This window comes from Drosophila albomicans, chromosome 2R, assembly GCF_009650485.2.
Source record: "Drosophila albomicans strain 15112-1751.03 chromosome 2R, ASM965048v2, whole genome shotgun sequence".
Classification (NCBI taxonomy): domain Eukaryota; kingdom Metazoa; phylum Arthropoda; class Insecta; order Diptera; family Drosophilidae; genus Drosophila; species Drosophila albomicans.
This window is the reverse complement of record NC_047631.2, coordinates 18,071,129-18,091,529: the sequence shown is the minus strand read 5'-3', so window position 1 is coordinate 18,091,529 and position 20,401 is coordinate 18,071,129. Positions and strand designations below refer to the sequence as shown.

The following is a 20,401-nucleotide window of genomic DNA, read 5'->3' as shown; positions in this document are numbered from 1 at the left end:
GAAATGAAGCACGTCAAGTGTATGACAGGCAGGCATGCAGGCGGGCAGGCAGGCAGAAAGGCGGCGAAGCAGTCAAACATTGGAACATTGCTTGTTGCCCGTTTGGTTTGGCAACTTGTTGCAATACACAGCGAACATGCCAAGCCTTCATTGGTTTTGTGGCATTCCCTTCAGCATATCTGCCATCTGTATGTGTGTATGTGCGTGTGTATGTGTGTGTGTATACGTGTTCGTGCCGCACGCTAACGAGCAGTAATTCACGAAAATTCAATCATGCCCAGCTGGCCAAGACTCGACAGCCAAACCGCAGCCTGCAGCCTCCAACCATCAACGCCTCCCCTTCTCACACATCTGACACCTCCTCCTCCTCTTCCTAGCCACGGTCTCCCATGATTCAACAAAAGGGCCAAAGGGCACACAGTCATGGAACGAATTGGAGCACGAGTTGGTTGACTTTTTGCCCGTTGCCTTGCTTCGGCTCCTGTCTGGATAATCGTGTCGAGTATTTGGCATTAATGCCGCCACACTCAACATCCATTTCTATGGCCAGACTTGGCAGCTCGCCAATACTTTATATTTATTTAAAAAACAAAAATGAAAAACGAAGCAAACTTTATAGCGTCGCAACCTCTGACAAGATGTTCACCCGCCGCAATTATTGTGGCGTTGCCTGCCAAAGCCAAAGAAATATTCATTACAATCTGCCTGCCACGGAGAATCTCCTTTGGTTCGTCAGAGTGTTGGCTAACTAAAGTCCTTGCTTCTTGCTTGTTGCTGCTGCCGCCCTGACTTTGGCTGTGGAAAAAAATGAGCTCACATTGACAACGACAGCGCGAACGTTTTGTTGTACGTGGTGTACGTGTTTTACAAGCGGAAATTGATGATTTTCCACAAGTCGAGCGACAATAAAGCGTGCAGCATGTCAGCAAAACGCAAATAATCAATCAATCAACATTAATCAAGGGAGAGTGAGCCTCGCCCGCCCACAATCTACAACTGTTGCAGTTATCCAACGAGGCTTTGCCTGTCTGTTGTGCCAACAACTACATCAGCATATTTGCTGCTGCTGCTTTTTTTGAAAATGTGAAATGAGTTTAGGAAGCCATAGATATGCATATGGCTTCAGTTTAATACGCAAATTTCTCAGAATTTCTAAAAATAACTAAGGAAATCCTTTAATATTCAACTTTATTAAACTTTAAGACAAATATAAACTCGAAAGCTAAACAATTTAATGTTTATGCTATTTTAGTGCAGATTAGCAACATTTAATTATAAAAGCAATACGTTCACTTTGATAATTGATTAGCAAGACTTTAATAAATTCCATACGAAATGTTATTTAATTACGCAAGAGTAAACTTTAAATACAATTCAGATTTGAGCTGTTAATTGTTGTATTTAAAACACACGAGCAATCAAATAAATTGAATTGGCTTCTGCTTAGGTCAGAGTAATTTCTAAACATAAATACGAAATTTAATATAATCTCTTAAACTCGTAAGCTAATCAATTGATGTTTTAGTGCAGATTAAAAAGATATAATAATATTAATAATGGTATTACGTTCACTTTGACGATTGATTAGCAGACTCTGCTAAATTGTATGTTAAGTGTCATTTAATTACTCAAGAGAAAACTTAAAATATAATTTAAAACTCATTAGGTTTGAGCTGTTATTTAAAGACACAAAATCCATCCAATAAATTGTTATAGCTTCAGCTTCACTCGGAAAAAGTACGAAATTCAAGCCTTTGATTTCAGATAAAAATAAATGTTTATGCTGTTTTAATTTAATATCAGTAGCATTACGTTCACTTTAATGATTGATTAACAGACTTACCAAATTGCATATAAAATGTTATTTAATTACTCAAGAGAAAACTTTAAATATAATTGAATACTAATCAGATTTGAGTTGTTAATTCTTGTGTTTAAAACATAACAAAAGCCATAAAATAAATTGATTGATGGCATTCGGTAGGTGAACAGCAGTTGGGAATATGAAAACTTTTGTCTATGGCCGAGTTCTTTGTGCTGAACTGTTTACTGTAAACTGTTGGCTGGTTAGGCACTAATTGCAATAACATCAATAAATTATTGTTGCAAAGACAAACACAAGGGGCGGCACAACAATGTCTGTGGCAACAGTCTGGAGCAGAGAACCATAAACAGCATTTGCTGCTGCTCGATTGTATTCATATTTTCAATTGATTGCTAAATCAATATTTGAACTTTGGCAGCTGCTCAACAGTCACATTTCGCCTAAGGACATAGAAAAAGAGAGAGTGGAAAAAAGCCCCCCAATGAGAATGTAGCAAAAGAATAAAGCGAATAAGCGATCCACATTTGTGGCTGATGACTCGCTCGCTGTTATATGTAACTATCCGTGTGTGTGTGAGTGTATGTGTGTGTGCCACGCCTGTTGCAATGACAACGCAGAACGCAATTATAGCCCTTCAGCTGAAGTGGTAAGCACTGAGTGCTGTCCGTTCCCTACCGGCCTGTCCGTCTGTCATTTGGGCTACATGCTGGCCATGGCCAGCTAGCAAGCACTCTGACAGAACTCCCGACACTCTGTTGCTTTTCAATATAATGTTGAATCATTATGGTTGATTGGCAGACCAAGCACAACGACTGACCTACACCCGTGCCCTGCCCCTTCTTTCACGAAATGAGTAATACTTATGAGCAATATGCGCACATTCTGCAGAAGTTCATTAGTTCACAGACTATCTGGCTGATTGACAGACAGGCAGGCATTGTCTTTCCCACTCTAAGGGCGTTTTCCTGCTCATTATTGCCATTTGATTTGCCCCAGTTACTTTTCAGTTTCCAGTTGTATTGTAGAGTGTGGTAGATGTGTACAGATATATTGTGCACTTTATATAGTGAGTTTATTTCTAATTGATTTACTCGAGTGACTTTGTGGCTTTTCAATTTATATTTATGCTTGATCGACAATGGTCAAAACCTAATCAATGTGGTTATAGTGTTCTTGCACAACGACAAAAGGCCAAGAAATATCAACAGTAATAATAAACCTATATCCCAGCACATGAGCTAAAAAGCCTACCCTAAACGACTTCAAGGATGAGGTGGAGAGAGGTGGAAAAAGTTCAAGGAGCTGTGTTTAAGCAAGGCGAAAGGATAAAGCCATAAGTCGTTATGTTTTGCCAAGCCTGTCGCTTGGTAAATTTAGGCTGATTTTGCTGCTGTTATGCACAAAAGAAGAATATAAAAAAAAGAGCAGAATGAAAAAATAACAGAAAAAATAGATGGGGAAAGTAAACGAAAGTTAGGTCTGCAGGCAACGTGTCGGTGGCATAAAGTAATTTTATAGAACAAATCACAGGCATTAGTGGATATAAATCCCGTTTATCCTTGCTTGTGTATGCGCGCGTGAAATTTAAATATGTAGCGGACACAGCGGGGCGACAGAGAGACAAAACACGGACACATCCACAGCCACATTCGGAGGGAAACGAATACAACAATAGAGAACCCAAGAAAAATGGTTGTCCTTTGCAAGAAAGTGGCCTGCACGGTCCTTGAACAACTGGTGGGTGCGGAAAAAATATAATAAAATATATATCTATACACACCCGCGCGCACAAACACACATACACACACATAAACTTATGTATATGTATAAGTATTTAAGCTATTGTTTTTATGCAAGCTAAATCGGCTCAACAACGTTGAGTATACGAGGCGTGGAACAAAAAGAAGAAGTGTATGAAAGTTATTCGGCTGTACTGTGAATTTTAAGTAGTTGTTACTTGCAGTCGTCGGCATCATGAAGATAAGTGGCCTTTAGTTTTCCATATATCAAAGAGAATTATCTAAAGTGAACAAATGCATGAAATGGATGAATGTATGTGGAAAGTTCTTTTGAATTGAAAGAAAGTTTTATTGAGAGCATTTGATTTCCTTGTACCTTCGAGTACAATTTTCAATTTAATATTTATTTTATCACATTTGGAAAATGAAATCAGTTTCTGTAAATAAAAAATCAAAGAACCTAACCAGCGTGAATGTTTTTTCATGCACATACGCACACAAGAAACCGAAAGAGAAGCAGCATCAGCAGCGGTAACAGAATCATAACCAGAAGAGAGAGAAAACCAACCTTGTATATGAGTATGGCCGACAAAAGTAGCCAATGTAATGGTCAAAACAAGAAAGTGCCAGCGCAACGGGAAGCAAACATCCCGTTTTGAAAATTTTATCTGGTCATCCGGCAGTTCTGGCAGTGACTACAACCATTCCAGCAGCAGCAGTAACAGCAACAGCAACAACAAAGCAGTCAGACCGCCACCGAGGCAGACCGACCGCCAGTTGTAGTTGTAACAAAAACAAAAAACGGAAAGAAAAAAAGAGAGAATCCGTTTATAAGTAAGTACATAAGAAAATGGCTTCAAGGGCACGCTCTGGCGGCTGCAGCACAACCACGGCACGCCCATCGGTGCGCCCAGCACGTAGGGCACATACAGCACGCCCAGTGCCCATTTACAAGGCCGTGGAGCAAACACATGTAGGCCATGAATCTCATAACGAGTGTTAGTCATGCGCCACAGAGTCCGCCCCCCCACTCTATGACTGAGTGTGTTAGTATTTATGTGAGTTGGTGTGTGTCTGTGTATGTGTGTGGGTTGCCCTCAGTTATCGGACCAGTGAGTGCGACCAGGACCTGGACCTGCCTGCCTGTACCTGCCTCGTAAAGATGCAGACCATTATAGAAATGAAAAGCAAACGCAAAGGCAACCGACAAGCGACGGCGACGACGACGACGACAGACGGCAACGTAGCCGACATCGTTGTTGGCAAACACATAAAAGTGCTTAAATTACTTTTAAGCGAAATTATGTTTTATTAATGCGTTGGCCAGTGCCAGCAACAGCAACAACAGCCACTGACAGACAGAAAAATAAACAAGCAAACATTGCAAATTAGTTGCGCGAATGGTTTCGCTTTTGGTCTCAGTTTCTGTTACTGTTACTGTTTCAGTTTCAGTTTTCATTTTTATTCAGTTTTTGGCTGTTGGTCAACACGACGAATGCGCAATTTTGTCAGTAACTGCAATGTGTGGGTGCCTGAGTATGTGTGTGGTTATGGTGTGTGTGTGTATAATATAATTTTAATGCCAGTTTCTGACGCTGTTCGAGCTTGACAACTTCTCATTTGCGGCTACCAGCTGCCAGAACAAATTTATTCATTTCCCTCTGAAGGATTTTACAATCAATTTGGGAAAATGCGCTTAAATCATTGATGATAAATGCCCGTAAAAACCAGTTAAAGGATATACGGACTACGAACAATTTTGGTGACATTTTCCACATATTTTTCTGGTGCGGTCAGCGCTTGGATTTGTTTATTTCGAAATCTGTGGAAAAATTTCAAATAAATAGAACTGAAACGAAACGAAGCGAAGCGAAGTGACAAACAGCAGAAAATTATTTATTATTTCGGTGGTGTTGCAGTGCAGTGCGACACAGATGTTTTTGGAAAAATTGAAATGGAAAACTTTCAGCAGTTTGAGGAAAACTCTGAATTGAAAAGGTGAGCGAAAACGAGCAAAGGCAAGAAGTGGGTCCACCTGGACAATTAATTAAAGCTTGTCATGGCTAGGCAAGTCTTTTTTGGCCGACAGCAGCCAGCGACCGATATCAAAACCAAAAATTTCAACTTGTTTGTATAACCACAGCTGTAGTATTGTGTTACGTATACGTAATTTGCCTAAGCAAATTCCTTGCGCCGCATTGCCGAAATGCCAGTATTTGATGTGGCCCTTATCTCTAATCTACACAGGCATTAAGCCAGCGACACAAACATGGGCCAAGCGATGGTCCGACAGACTATAGGCGACAGGCGACAGACGACAGACGAGGAAGCCACAGGACCTGCGGCATATCCAGAGTCCTCTGATGATATTGACATTTATGCTCGGCACACAGGCCACAGCCCGCAGCCCACAGACCCAAGGATGTTGCCGTTGCTGTTTTTTCTTTTTTTTTTGCTCATTGTTGTTGGTTGCTTCATCTTTTTTAACAAAATGCTGGGCACACTTTCTGATGACATTTGACAGCACCTGCTGCCTGCCAACAAAATCGGACTAGGCAGGGGGCAAAGCATTAGCTAGATCTTGTCTAGGTGGCTGAATTTAGTGATTACAAGTATTTGATATTTGAGGATGGTATAAATGATTCGCTCTGACATTTGGCACAGCGATAAATGCGCATTAGAGTTGAGCAGGAGCACAAAATGACGCAGTTTGCAGTGTCGAACACGCATGACCACAATAATAAAGCCATATTTGTTTAGTGACAATAAAGAGCTGGTCAACTTGTTGTGCGAAACAAAGAGTGCCAGAGTGTTAGTGTGCTACACAAGTCTTAAAGAGCGAGAGAGAGAGTGGGGAGAGGAATTTCCACACTCAATGGCAAGCATAGCTTTTGTTTGTATTCCAATTTCAGCTGCTGCCTCGGGACTCTGGCGCCATTTAAAAATCAACGCAAAGTGCCTTCATTATGCGACTCGTGACCGTACCCAGACCCTGCCATGGTCCCGGCCTCATACCAGTCGCATAACAAATCCCTAGCCAAGGGCTAGCATATTTTTATATTCAGCCAGGCGGAGAAAACACTCACAAAAGGCGTAACAATCAGTCGGGGCGATCATAAAATCTATATGTAGTCAGGTTTTTGGCTTCTGGTTTTGGTGATTCTAATCAATAATTTACGCATTTTCATTTCGTTCCGCCCAAAGGTGGCATTAGCATTGGGCCCACAATTACTACGACAGACAGACGGACAGACGGAGAGACAGAAAGGCAAGCAGACAGAAGTGCTAGGGCATTCAAGTGTGTCCCTGTTTGTGTGGGCTCTCTTGTTATTATTGTTGTTGTTGTACTCTTCCTCATTTTCAAGAAATACAAACATCGGCAAAACTCTGTCTGGGCCCTATTCCCAAGCGCCCATTTTCTCAAGTCGGCGCTGCATAAATTGTTTGGTCGTGTGTCTCGCTTTGTTTGGAGTTTACAGTGAAAAAGTTTTGGCGCTCCAAGGTTCTCAAGTTCTTAAAGTTTTACGTGATAATTTGCACATCTCATAATATCTCATAATATAATATATTATTTATGCTTAATTTTAGCTTATTTCTGCATTCGCTTCCTTGTGCATTTTGCTCTCGCTCTCTCTCTCTCACACAAATCCAATTATAGCTAAGCAGCAGCGATTTAGACTCCAGCATATTGCTGTTGTTGTTGCTGCTGTTGTGCTATTACTCTTGCTGGTAATTCCTTAAGGATTGTGTTTACTTGAGTGCGCATGTGGCTGCCAATTGACGCATATTTGACTTTCTGCCTTTTCTCGCATATTCTTGCTGTTTCTTGTTACAGTTGAGTATTTGAGTTGCCAACATAATACACAATTATTGAGCAACGCTGAGATTTGGCTGTGGTCCGCCATTCAGTCGCTGATTGCCGTCTCTTGAGCTCTGGCAATTGTTGCGTGAAGCACCACAAAAACAGCAGCAGCAACAGCAACAATATAAATATCAACAGTAGCAGAAACAGCAGCAGCAGCAGCAGCTAGAGCTTGATGAATACTAAGCAGCTTAGCCCAGCACTTGGCATTGAGTTTGGATCAGAATTTTAAATGCTCGCCAAGCCAAGTGAGCCACACAAAAACTGCTAAACAAATTCTTAGCCAACGCAAAGCCAATGAAATGCGTGCTAGCTGCCACGCTTCGGGGTTTTCTTTCTTGGAATTGGCTTGCGTTAATTAAAGTCAAGCCAATGCTTAAACTGCACAAATGTGGCAATTAATAAAGCGCCGAAATGAGTTCAGCAGTGAGCTAGCTCACTCGTAGCTCTCATATTGACACAAAAGCCTGAGAGTTGGGTACACACATTACGCATACGACGCGTGCTTCATGCTCTAGGCGGCGGCAAGTCAAGTATCTTTGCTTAGACTGCTGCCGTTGCGAATATTCATAAGCTTCCTACATTTATAATATTAATTGAATTTGACGCATGAAATATTTTATTCATACAAGAGAAGTGCGTGTGTGTGCTAGGAGTAAGAGTCTCTGCGTGGCTCTGTGTGTGTGCGAGTGAGTGTTTGCTTGTGGGCGGCAACAGCTGCTAAATCATCAACTTATGGGCTCATTAACAGCTGTAGCGAATAGGCTGTAGGCCGTTTGCCGTTGCTGTTGCTGATTCTGATTCTGATTCTGACTCTGGCATCGAGTTGCGCCGAGTCACCTGCCGCATATTAACTGCAGGCATTAAACATTGTTAAGAGCCGCAAAATCATCACAGTTACAGCCCAAGCACACACACACACATACCTAACATTCGCTCACTCAGCTGGTCCTGTCCATGCCCATTGCACAGTCGGTTAGATAAATGACTGGCTTTCCCCACTCACAACATAGACACACACACACACTCAGTCACACACATATAAGCCGCATCATTAGGAGCTAACTACACCAGCAGCAACATCTAAAGCATGCTCCATGAAGAGTCAGTCAAATTAATTAGGCAGCTGTCAGGCTCGACTTTGTCTGCATCGTCACAGCCGCCCGTCGACATCTTTGTCTCAGCTGTGTGTTTATCTTCCCGGGCAACTTAACCCGAATCACTATAAATTTAAAAGATGTACTCCCAAGTAGAATTTAAATACCTGAATATATTAGCCTAATTCCAAAATACATAATTACTGGTCTCACCATGTGCAGATTTAATGCGCAATTTCTTTTTAACTATATGCTGAGAACTGTTTGCCAAAGTAAGTCTAAAAGAAATTTCGTTGGTAGTTATAATCTTATTATACACCAGAGAGATTCAGCTTGAAAGACTTGTGTTTAAAGCTTATGATTAATATAGTATGGTACACACGTATCTCGCAATCCATTTAAATATTAAATTGAAATTGTATGCATTAATTCAAGGCAAGGCTTTCAGTACTTTCTCTTGATTTGTTTTATTTATTTTCGCTTTACTCTATCGGGAAAGAGAGAGAGGGAAAAGAAAAGAGTGCGGCTCGTTTTGGTTGTTTGTCACACTCAATTCATGCGGCTGAGTCAATTTTCAGTAATAACACTTTATTTGGCCCATTTTAGTTGTTCATCAAAGACTGGGAGAATGGGCTCAGTCGGGAAAAGGACTGACAACACAGCTGCTTATTGTATGTCATGTCTTGTTTGTGGGCGTGCCTAGATTTCACCAGCTAGCAGCTAGTGTTTTATTGCCTACTTTAGGGCGCTCTCATACACACTCACCACGAGTAGCAGTGAGGCAGTCGCTTGGCAGTCCTTTATGCGACCCGTTAACAATACATACTTTCAAGTGAGCACACACACACGCTTTCTCGCACACACACACATACAGAGACCAGCAGCCGAGTGGAAAAACAAAAACATTTGCCTTTCATTTGCGTCCCCTTTGCATAATAAAAATGTGTAGTTTACTTTTTTTTCCTTTCCACCAAGCTCAGTCGCAGTCGCAGTTGCAGTCACAGTCGACGTCGCCGTTGCCGTCGCAGTTGACGTCGCTGTTGACGTCGCTGCCAGCTTCATCGTCAGCCAACTTTTCTAGCCCTTTGTTTCCACATTTGCTGTCGTTATTGTTTGTTTGTTTGCCAGCTTGTTATAGTCTTGTGCGTCTCTTGGTGTGTATGTATAGAGGGTGTGCGTGTGTATGTGTGTGTCTGTAGGAGGGTGCGGCTTGTATGTGTGACATTTCCGCCCATGTTTAACTTTTCACTCAGTATACTCTACCCCATCGCTAAGAGCGAGCCTTTCTCCTGTCTCCTGCTTCCTTTATTATTTTTTTCTCTTTTTTTTGGTTGTTTTTTTTCGGCCATTTTATGTGTCATTTTTTGCCTCAGCGCTGAGGCTTAATAAAGTTTTTAGTGCCTAGACATGTTTTTGTTTTAATTCCCACCATACGCCGACATCATTTACACACATAGACACACACACACTCAAACAATCTCACCCTCACACGAGCACACACAATCGCAGAGTCATTGCGTTTTTAATTAATTTTGCCTTCTGCTGGCAAATTGTTTCGCTGTGTGAGTGAGTGTCGTGTGTGTGCGTAATAGCAATAAAATAAAATACATATGCAGAGACTCGAGCTGGAAATTGTTCTACGCTTTGGCAGTGATTAAATTGTTATGACTACTCTCACATTGCCGCCTTGGAAGCACTTTAAAAGTGCTAAAAACGTTTGCAGCTTTGTGGGAAAGTGAAATGCAAACATCGAAACTGCAAATCGAGATGGTTTGAACAGCAACAACAACAGCTTGAATATGACTCTCAACGTTTCCTTTCCATTTCACACGCTGCAAGCCAAATAATAAACAAATAATAAATACCGAATATGAACACAATAAACTTTAAAGTTCATATGTCATGCTTCACGCTCGTCAGCCATAAAAATGACTGATGATGTCCAACTGGTGATAAAATGTGAACTACACACATTCATATTTCAGTGACCATAACACAGCAACAAAAGAAAAACTAAAGCCTTTTGCAGTTTATCATTTTTTATGATTATTATTCTTATTACTAGCATAAAAACAGCAACTGTAGTAAAACACAATTTTTTGCTTAACCTTAATACAACTACAAAATGCAATTAATAATTAATTTTCTATAATTTAAAGAGAGTAATATGTGTACTTTATTAAACATTTAATTTCTCTTCCTCCTCAATAGTTCTTAATTTGCCTATTGCGTATGAACATCTTGCATCTGTCAGAAGTTGAATGTTTTAAAATCACTGCTGACAATTTAAATGCAAAAAGTTTAAAGTATGATGGATTCAAATGTTTACATCTTCAAACAATTGAAAAGTTTGCATCCTCATCCCAGGCAATCTGAGTTTTCTTTTAAAAATGATTACAGCTTAAAACAATTGAAAAGTTTGCATCTGCATACATATGTGTGTATGTTTGGGTAGTAGGTGTTGGCTGAAAACCCTTTTCCTGCAGCAATATGAGTTTTCTTTTAAAAATTAAACTTTGCACAGGGCTGTACCAAATTGAGAATGGTTGTTGGGGCTATTTAGCCCATCTCTTCGCCTGACGATGTTGTCGTTTTGTCGTTTATTTGACTTGACCACAGGCCACACTTGTGGGCAAAGTATTTTCAGATTTTTCGGGGCACACACAAATTTATGCGTCATCAATTTAGCCTTTGAACCATTTCTGGCCAGAGCTGGTTGGCAGGTTGAGAGTGGAAGATTTGGAAGGTTGAACGGTTGTTGGACAGGGCTGCTTAGTAGGCGTCCGACTAAATCCCTTAAATCCTAAACTTGTCATTGCTAACCAGCAGGCCTCATTCATTTTGCATGAATTGCCGGCAGCGTTTGACTTTAAAATGCTCTCGACCTTTGTTAAAAGTTTTCTACCAAAGCCCGAAAAACTTTATGCCAAAAATCAAAATGTGGCCAGTAATGAATGCGTCGGAAAATTCCTGGTCGGCTTATGCATGGTCTTGGGTTTTGGATTTCGACTTCAGAATTGTATTTGAAACTGAGGGGAAATTGGGCTCAGCGGCAGCTCTCAATGTTCATAAGTGTATTCGGACGAATAATTAACGCTTCGCTGCACAGCATTCGAGTCCCAGCTTTGAGCACATTCCACTGCTGTTTGTCATTTGCCATGGGAGTCAATTTACATTTGGCCAGCAGAATTCGATTTTTGTAGAGCGCATTGTTGTTGCTGTTGCTGAGAGTGTTTGTCAGCGTTTGCTGACCCATTGCGTGCCATTTGCCAATTTATGGCTTTTTGAAATTTATTTCGGGTCTGCCAGTTACAAATGTCTGCCGGCGATGCCAACGCGTTTTTGTGATTTGGGTTGAATTAGCCAAGATTTATACTGCAACTGCTGTTGCTCCTGTTCTTGTTGTTATTGTTGTTGTTGTTCTTGTTCTGCTGCTAATGTCGGGGCTTGCTTATTAAGCCTCATTAAAACAGCCACAAGAGCAACATCAAAGCAGCGAGCGCTGCTGATTTAACTTTCATGAAGCCGCTTCCTTGCGGCACCAGCAATCAAATAAAAATCTCACGACGTAATTTTTTTTCTCTCCTTTATTCTTCGTATTTTTTATAATATGAACGGCAAAAAAAAGGGCGCGTTTCCCTATCAACAAAAGGCAGCAAGGACAATAACTGTGTGGCTCTTAATAAACCCATAAATTTAGTGAAAAATGGTAAATCGATTTCTTTTCTTGCGTTTATTGTTATTACAAAACTGTCACAGCGATGGCAGCAACTTAAAAATGTAAAAAGCAAAAAAAATCGAGTCGAACTGAAGCAAACCGAGCGTAAGGCAAATGCAAGCATCTCCTTCGGCCATGCCAAGTAAATCCTTTTTGATAAAGTGCTTTCATTCTCTCGCCACTCACACAGCGACAGTTCAAGGCAAAGGCAAAAAGCACAGCAGCAGCAGCAGCAGAAGCAGAAGCCAGAGCAACTGGCAAATTTCGCGCGCTTTTGCTTCAAGTGTCACATTATGACCATTTTGCACTGCAAACGCCTCGTTGGCTTTCGCAGTTTTTGACTATTCTCTCTGGCTGAGTTCGTTTTAGTGGCGGATTTGGCAATAAGACCCCATCAGATTTATGCAGCTTCTGCCAAGCGTAATTATTTGCTGACATTTTAATAGTTTTCAATTTACGTTTGCTTTTGACTTGACTCGATAAATAGCTAAAAGTTAGAGTTGTAAAAATCATTTTCTAATTTACAAATAATGAAAAGCATTAATAAATAAAGTGCGTAATTTTAGCACATTAAATATTTTCTTTTAAATATTTGTAAGTTTGTAAAAATGCTTTACTTTTGATAAGCACAACAATCTACAAATTGGGTTGGCCTTCTGTTCGAGCAATAAATATGCAAATAACGTATACTAGATAAACCATATCCATTAGTTTTATTCACTCAGTTGACACAACTATGGGTCAAATTCGTTTCTTGCTTCTTTTGTATGCTTATGCTACGCATTCTTGTCAGCTTCATGAATATTTGAGATGTCGCACTTAGGCATAATTGTTTTGTGTTGGAGTTTTCCTTTTTTTACCGCCTTCAGCCAGCTGACGTCTGTCCCAGAAACACTTACACACTCACACACAGCACACGCTAGCATTTTTAATGGCCTCAGTTTAACGACATTACCCAGGACATCATAAATAATACAAATAATAGCAAACGTTGAAATATAAAATTCGTTTTTCGTGTTTCCAGGCGCTGCCAATGCACTGACAATTTGTCGTATGAGCAACTTTTTGATAGGCTCAGTTGTTGCTACGCTTTGCTCGCCGATAAACTTCTCATCTCACATGCTGTCTAGCTCGCTTTCCCTCTTGCCTTCTTCTTCTTTGTCTACTGTACATGTGCTTGTCAGAAGGAACGCCGCATGTCCTTGCCGAGGTGCTCCAGGGTGGCTTTTAAGTTTGACGCTCGTTTATAGACTTTGCACACTTTGCATTTACTTTACGGCGTCGCTGATGCGGCTGATAATAACACCACGTGGCGTATGCGCAATGCCAGACCAGGTACGAGCACAACAAGCGAAATGCCAACAAGAACAACAACAACTTAACAAAACCAACGAAAAAAAAAAAGTTGCCCCAAAAGTTTTTACAGCTCGATACACACACGCTTCCTATCTGCCCACTCTCTTCCCTCTATATTCCGGTATTCCGTATTTTCGGCCTACCGAAACATTCCATGTCCCCACTCCAAGTCGCAGTCGTAGCTCAGCATCATTTACGTCTTACCGTTTTGCTGCTGATTTGGCATCTGGGCTTTACCGAAATTCCGGCCGCTTGCCATTGTTTTCGTTTTGCCGAAGCTTGTTTTATAACTTTTTGATTGTCTTTGCGCCAAATTTGTGCAAAATTGTTCGAGTCGTGTGCCAAGCGCTTCTCTTGCTACCTGCGGCTCGTGCAAATTGTATGCTGCGCATTACCGCACACACACAAAAACCCGATCCTGGCTGCCATGTGTAATATTTACTTTAATCTGATTTCAGTCGCTCAAGTTAACTGTGACACTAAGATGCCAGTCGCGACACTTTGCCAGGCAACACATAGGAAGGCAGGCAAAACTTTGCCCATGGCGCACATATTTCGGCAACAATTTATAGACATTCCATAATGCTTATATAAAGTATACATATTGGCAGAGTCAAGTTTTAAAGACTCGAGTACATTAAAGTGTGGCGCCAAGACAGCTGCCTGTGGTCGTGCTGCTGCTCGACCAAAATGTTTCATTAGATATGCCAGCAACGTCTCTTTGCTCGAGTCAAAATCTCGGCAAGAGCCGTCAGTGGAGCGACGGGCGGTCTGTGGATTGTCAAAGTCGTCACATGTCGCCTGACGAGCAGCTAGACAATCAAGCGAACTCAGGCAACTCTGGCCAAGCAGCAACAGCAGCCATCACGCAGTCTGCCAAGCAGTTAGTCAGCCAGTCAGCCAGTCAGTCAGTCAGTGAGTCAGTCAGCTGCAGGCGAAATCCTCTTTCAACCCGCCTGTCTTTGTGCCTGTCCTCTCCGCCTGTCTTCTGTCGTTTGTCGTCTGTGTGTGCACAACTTGGGTTTGCCGCTGGCGAGACCTGCCATTGAGGTTGCACAGAGAGCACACACTTGCCTTGTTATCGTTGTTGTTGTTGCTGTTGTTGTTCACGCTGCCTCTTATAACTATTACATTTATATGGACATGTGCGCACATTAAGCATACGCAACGAAGGCCAGCCCTTGCCCGCAGCCATCTCTGCTGACAGCACTGTGTTGTTGCCCGTGGTTGTCATAATATTTGTTTAAATGTAAATTTCACGAATGCAGTTATAGTTCTTCATTCTTTTGCCTCGTTTGTGTGTGTGTGTCTGTCTATATTTATGCAGCCAAATTGATTTATGTTTTGTTTAAATTTCCAAATTGAATTTGACATTTGAGAGCGATGCAAATAGAAATAAGTGAGGAGGCAGTATTGATTAGACTGTGCGAACCTTTTCTTTGCCAAAACAAAACAAATACATAAATACGTAGTTGACGACAACAGCGAATCGCTGAATGTGTAGTATGGCTAAATACAATTAGGCTCATAACAGCTGGCAGCTATGCCACGCCGTCAACAGCACTTTCCACCACCCACATGAATAATTCAATTCGAGTAATTTCAACTCACGAAAAAAAAATCAATAATAATCGCATCAGTTTCTGTTTCTCGTCGACTCGTCGTCGCTACATTTTCTTAACTTACATTTTCTCGCTTTTAAATTTTGAAAACCACCCAACGATCAGACCTGTTAATGTGTTGTGTCTGTGTGTGTATGCGTATGTGTGCGTGTGTGGAAAACTTTCACTTCCGCAAGAAGAAATCAGTCCTGGGTAAACGCAGAGCTGCTCTCTATAAGGTTCATTTCGTTTAACGACTTGAAATTGATTTTACTGTGGCAACAGCACATTTTATATGATGCTGCCTCGTATCTCAGCCATTGGCGGTGTAATATTGCCCAAACGTGCTTTACGACACAGTCACCGATCCTTGTTGCTTCACTTCATGCTGCTTGATTGTGCTACGCTCTCCTCTTCGGTGTTGCTGACTCAGCGACTCCTTGGCGTATTAATTTTTCAGCGATTACGTTGCCCCGACAACGTGTAATAGATACGAGGAGATGTAAGGTGCGAGATGGGAGAAGCTGTTGTCTTTTACGAGCTGCTCATTGAGTTTTTGATTAACTTTCGCCCCCCAAATGAAGCTGTAATTAAATTTAATTTTGTGGCATACTTTTCAGCATCGTAATTAATGTGCACAGGCAAGTCGCTTATTGGTTCGGTAATCAAATCAAATTGCCCATATCTACATACACACATACTTGCATCTGATATGCCGTTATGCTGTTAAAACTGATAAATTGCCAATGTGCATATCTGTGGCGATGGCATTTCCAATTAATTTGGTACGCGAATTGCCAATGCAATCAGAGTCAGCGACAGAGTCAGAGACAGAGACAGAGACCGCATACCACTTTTAATGAATAGCGCAAATAAAATAGCTCACTCTTAGTATAGTGTGGCGTTGCTTTGTTGCTTTATTGCATGTGGCAAATGGCAAGTGGCAAGTGCAAAATGTTTGTTTGCCAAAGCCAACCATTTATTAAAATTAAAATCTTGTACAAGCTATAAAATAACAACATTCTTTCGGGCATGCCATGCACACACACAGCCACAAACACAGAAACACATACACAGGTACAGACGATGGCATGACCGTAGCAGAATGTTTATGAAGTAAATAATCGAAGCGTGCGCTCTGAATTATTCATGAGACTTATGAAAAAACACAGTAAAGTCACAGCAGCAGCAGCAGCTGTAGCTGAAGGCGGACGTAGAAGAAGGTGCAGGGCAGAGTAGAGCAGCCTAACAGGAAGCAGCTTGTGTGAGGTATTGAGGTATTGAGGCTACTTCTGACCAACTGCGTGACATTCCATTGACCAAGGTCGGTTTGCTTTTTTCGAAGAAAATCAACACGTCTGGCAATGGCGTGGCATTTTGGGGGAACGTGAGTTCAGGGAAGTTTACATGCCTGCGCACCATTTGCAATTAGCCAGGAAGCTTGGGCTTGTTTTTGCATATGCATATTTTAGCTTAAATGCTAAATTTTATAAATAAATTGTTGACCAAGATGAGGTTTTGCTTGAAAACCAAAACTATGTACCCTAAGCTATGGCCAAGCTATTTAATATTCAAATATTGTTGGTTGCAGCTTAGGCTCGACTTAAGCTCTAAGCAATTGCATAAATTTGCAAGTACGCCCTATCCTATTTCATGAGATTCCGGCATGCCAATAGACGCATGACCACAATCCCTTTATTATACACTTTCCTGCTAAGTATTTTGCTTTGTTTTAGAACTTAAGAAGCTTGTGAAATCGAATTGCATACTGGCAATATTTTGCAAACCAGTTTGAATAAAGACATCATTAAGGACTAAATGAGACTTCATTTTATTGAAGTAAACAAATTTTACTGCTGTTTTATATATTGGCAATGGTTTTCATCTTTATCAAAATTCAATAAATTTACATGCGAATTTTAAACTTTATTTCACTTACTTGTTGGCTTAATTCCTAGTAATCCTAGACATAAAACAATTATCCAAAAGTAATACATATTTGCTGCTGGTTTTGCTGCTGGTTTTCTCTCGTCCTCCAATTAGGTTTAGGTTTCAAGGTTTTTAATTCCGAAATGCACAAAACCAAGTTGTACTCGACAAAACAATATTGCGATCGAAAACTGATCTGTTACTTTTTCTCTCTCTCGGGTTTTGATTATCTTCACAAAATTCAAGTTGGGCCAATTAATGGTAATTAATTAAATTGACCAAATCGGTGGCGTTGCATTTACAAATGATTTTCACTATTTTCTCTTTGGCACCAATTTAACTCATTTTAATCGCACTGCACACAATTTGACACGGCAATTGCTTTCAATCGTGTGCACAAAATTAACTTTATTTGTTTGCCGACACTGAATATTCGCTTAATGAGGGAGTTACATTTTCGCCAAGTTGTCTGAGAGACGCGCGCAGCTTCCCGTCGATAAAGAATATTTTAAAAATGATTAAATAAAATCGCGCGCAAAGCCAAAAGCCAATGGAGCTACGTGGAGCAGGTGTAAAGCGGTTTATTGCTGTGCTTTAATAAATTTCTTCTTTTTTTTTTGTTGTGTCAACTTTGGGTAAACACTTGCTAACTTTAAACACACAGACACACACACACGCGCTTGGTGGCACTCACACCTGCTTTGCACTTTCGCTTTCACAGCACTGCACAGCACGGCACAGCACAGCACTCACTCTACACTACACTACACGCCTGCAGTGCGGATGTTCTGGCTCCCTTGGGTTGGCTCTACAAAACTGAAAAATCTCTAAACGAATCCTGGGCAGTTCGCACGCGTGCACTTGTTGTGCCCTTCGCAAGCGTTTATCCTAGACTGAACTGACGGAGCCGAGTCAAAAAACGCGAGGCTGGAATATTGACGATGACAGGATACACCTACACCACGCACGACCGCCTTGTGGGAGTAACATTTCCACTGAAGCACAGCACAGCACGAAGCTGATAACGAGAGCGAAAGCTTTCCAGATCCGACAACACCCGAATACCCGAGCAGGCAAAGCTTTTGCGCTCTTTTATCCGGCAATTTGTTGCGCTACCGCAACAGGCTTTGGCCTACTCCTGAACTGGAACCGGCGTACATGGAAATTGAAGCAACAGGCTGCCAGGTTGCCTCATGGATATTTGTATTGGCCTTTTGCCTGGCTACAGACCGACGGCCTTCCATCGTGCAACCAAAGTGGCCGCTTTAAATGCATTAAATGTGCCGCACAGAAACATCGTTTTGATTGCCATTTGGCTTACCCCAAATTCTCTGGCAAGCATAGCACTTACTTTCCGATCAAACCAGATACAAGAATAAACAAAGCTGTTGTACAAAACAAACAAAAACAAAAACTCAAACATAATTATTCCCATACGGCATAATATGTCTACAATTGAAGTACATATTAATTTAATTATTGTGGTTAAGGCTTACCTCAATTGTGGTTGCCAACAAGTAGGCAATGTGACACAATGTCGAGGAAGGAGAAACAAATGGGAATTTAATTGAAGATTTTGTTCATTACAATAATTGCAAACGCTTGTTTAAATTTGAGTAGTATTTTATTAGTTAAATATTGTAGTAAAATAAAAGTATATGATTTATGCATCAATCTAAAATCCAATTACGCATTAATGACAAGTGTCGTTGACTCAACTATTGTATTTATTCGCTGTCATTATGTTTATTACAGTGATAAATCACATATAACTACATAAAGAATCTCAACTTGAATTACACACATCCATTTTATTGGTGGTAATTCATTTCGAATATTAGCTAAATCAAACACAACTCCAGTGCTCAGCTCTTAACTGTCCCTTTGTATCCTTTGCTGGCAAAAGTCAGTCATAGTCAATTAGTTGGAGCTGCTAATACACATGTTGACATGTGTCTATCTCTTGGCTACAATTTTGGGGTCGAGTCTAAGTATCCGTAAGTCCCTTAAGTCATTCCCTTTGGTGAAAGCTTTTGACACTACACAGCGTATCAATTAGTCATTAGACGCAACGCAAATAAACCGCCTGCTAAAAAGTTTTCCAAGGCTTTTGGGATTTAATTTTGGTCACACGCCTCGCAAATCTTTATATATTTCCAACAAGGTCCTGGCACGTATTGAAGTCCTTGCTGGCTTGCTTGCTTGTTGCTTGCATTTCGCGTTCATTTTTATTAGATTTGTACTTTTTAAATTAAGAACAGGAACCGGGCACGTGGCCATAAAGTTTTATACGCAACACGAAGCGAAAAAAAAGAACAACCACCAAGAGCTAGCTAGTCCTGTGTACATCCTGTAGATACTCATTTAATTTTCGTTGCGTCCACTTTTAATTACAAACAATCAAATCAGCTTGTTTTAGACGTTCCACGTCGCGCATTGCCAGCAAATGTCAGTCCACAATACACGCCGTAGTCTGTAGTCCGTAGTCCGGCTCTGTGTCGGGGTCGGTGTCTGTGCCGGCCATTGTGGCAAACAAGCAGCAAGGACTGTTTGTGCATTTTGCAGTCAGCCGAGAGACAACGACAGCACACACACACACACACACACTCACATAAAGGGCGGAGTGAATGTGTGAGTGTTTATGTGTGTTTGGCTGGCCGACTGTCATCATTAGTGACCACAACAAAAGTTGACAGTGTGCTAAATGGGTACATGGTCGACCAGCTCAGCTCCTTTGCTGTCTCTTTCTTTCTCTGACATACATACATACACACACATTTCTGTATTTTTTGTGTGTAAGTCAGCATATGGTATTAAGTCATAAAAGGCGTGGCTGTGAGGTAAAAGCGTTAATTTGCTGAGTGTGCCCCTCTGACTTCTTGCATTCTTCATCGTTCATCGTTCGTTCGTTCATTCCATGCAGCGACAATCGATAAGCTGGTGTGTGCCAACGTGGCGTATGATAAATGTCAGGCGCATAAATCGCAGCTAGCGAGCAAAGAGCAAAAGCACACTCAGCATTTGGCCATGTCACATTCAACAAATAACGTGTTCCTGTTATTCTTCCGGCTTGATTTTCCATGCATAAATTTTGTATGGCGAGCATCTAAAAATATGAATACCAACAAACCATAGATAAACATTTGTTATATTTCTCGTTCTCTGCTTTCATTTTTTTTTTTGATGTTTGTTTATGCAAATGCAAAATGTAAACTGTTTTTGATAAGCGTGTAATTTTGTATTCTCTGCCATTTTATATATTTGCCATTTTGTA

The 20,401-nt window shown here is 41.0% G+C and overlaps 1 protein-coding gene across 1 annotated transcript in view; it reads right to left on the bottom strand.

Moving 5' to 3' along the window:
• LOC117574934 (uncharacterized) overlaps positions 1–18,005 on the bottom strand; it is a 44,072-nt gene extending 26,067 nt beyond the window's left edge. The window contains 1 exon segment of the mRNA XM_034258984.2: positions 17,138–18,005. Coding sequence (XP_034114875.2) covers positions 17,138–17,195 — 58 coding nt within the window. The 5' untranslated portion in view covers positions 17,196–18,005.
• Between the last annotated feature and the right edge of the window lie 2,396 nt (positions 18,006–20,401).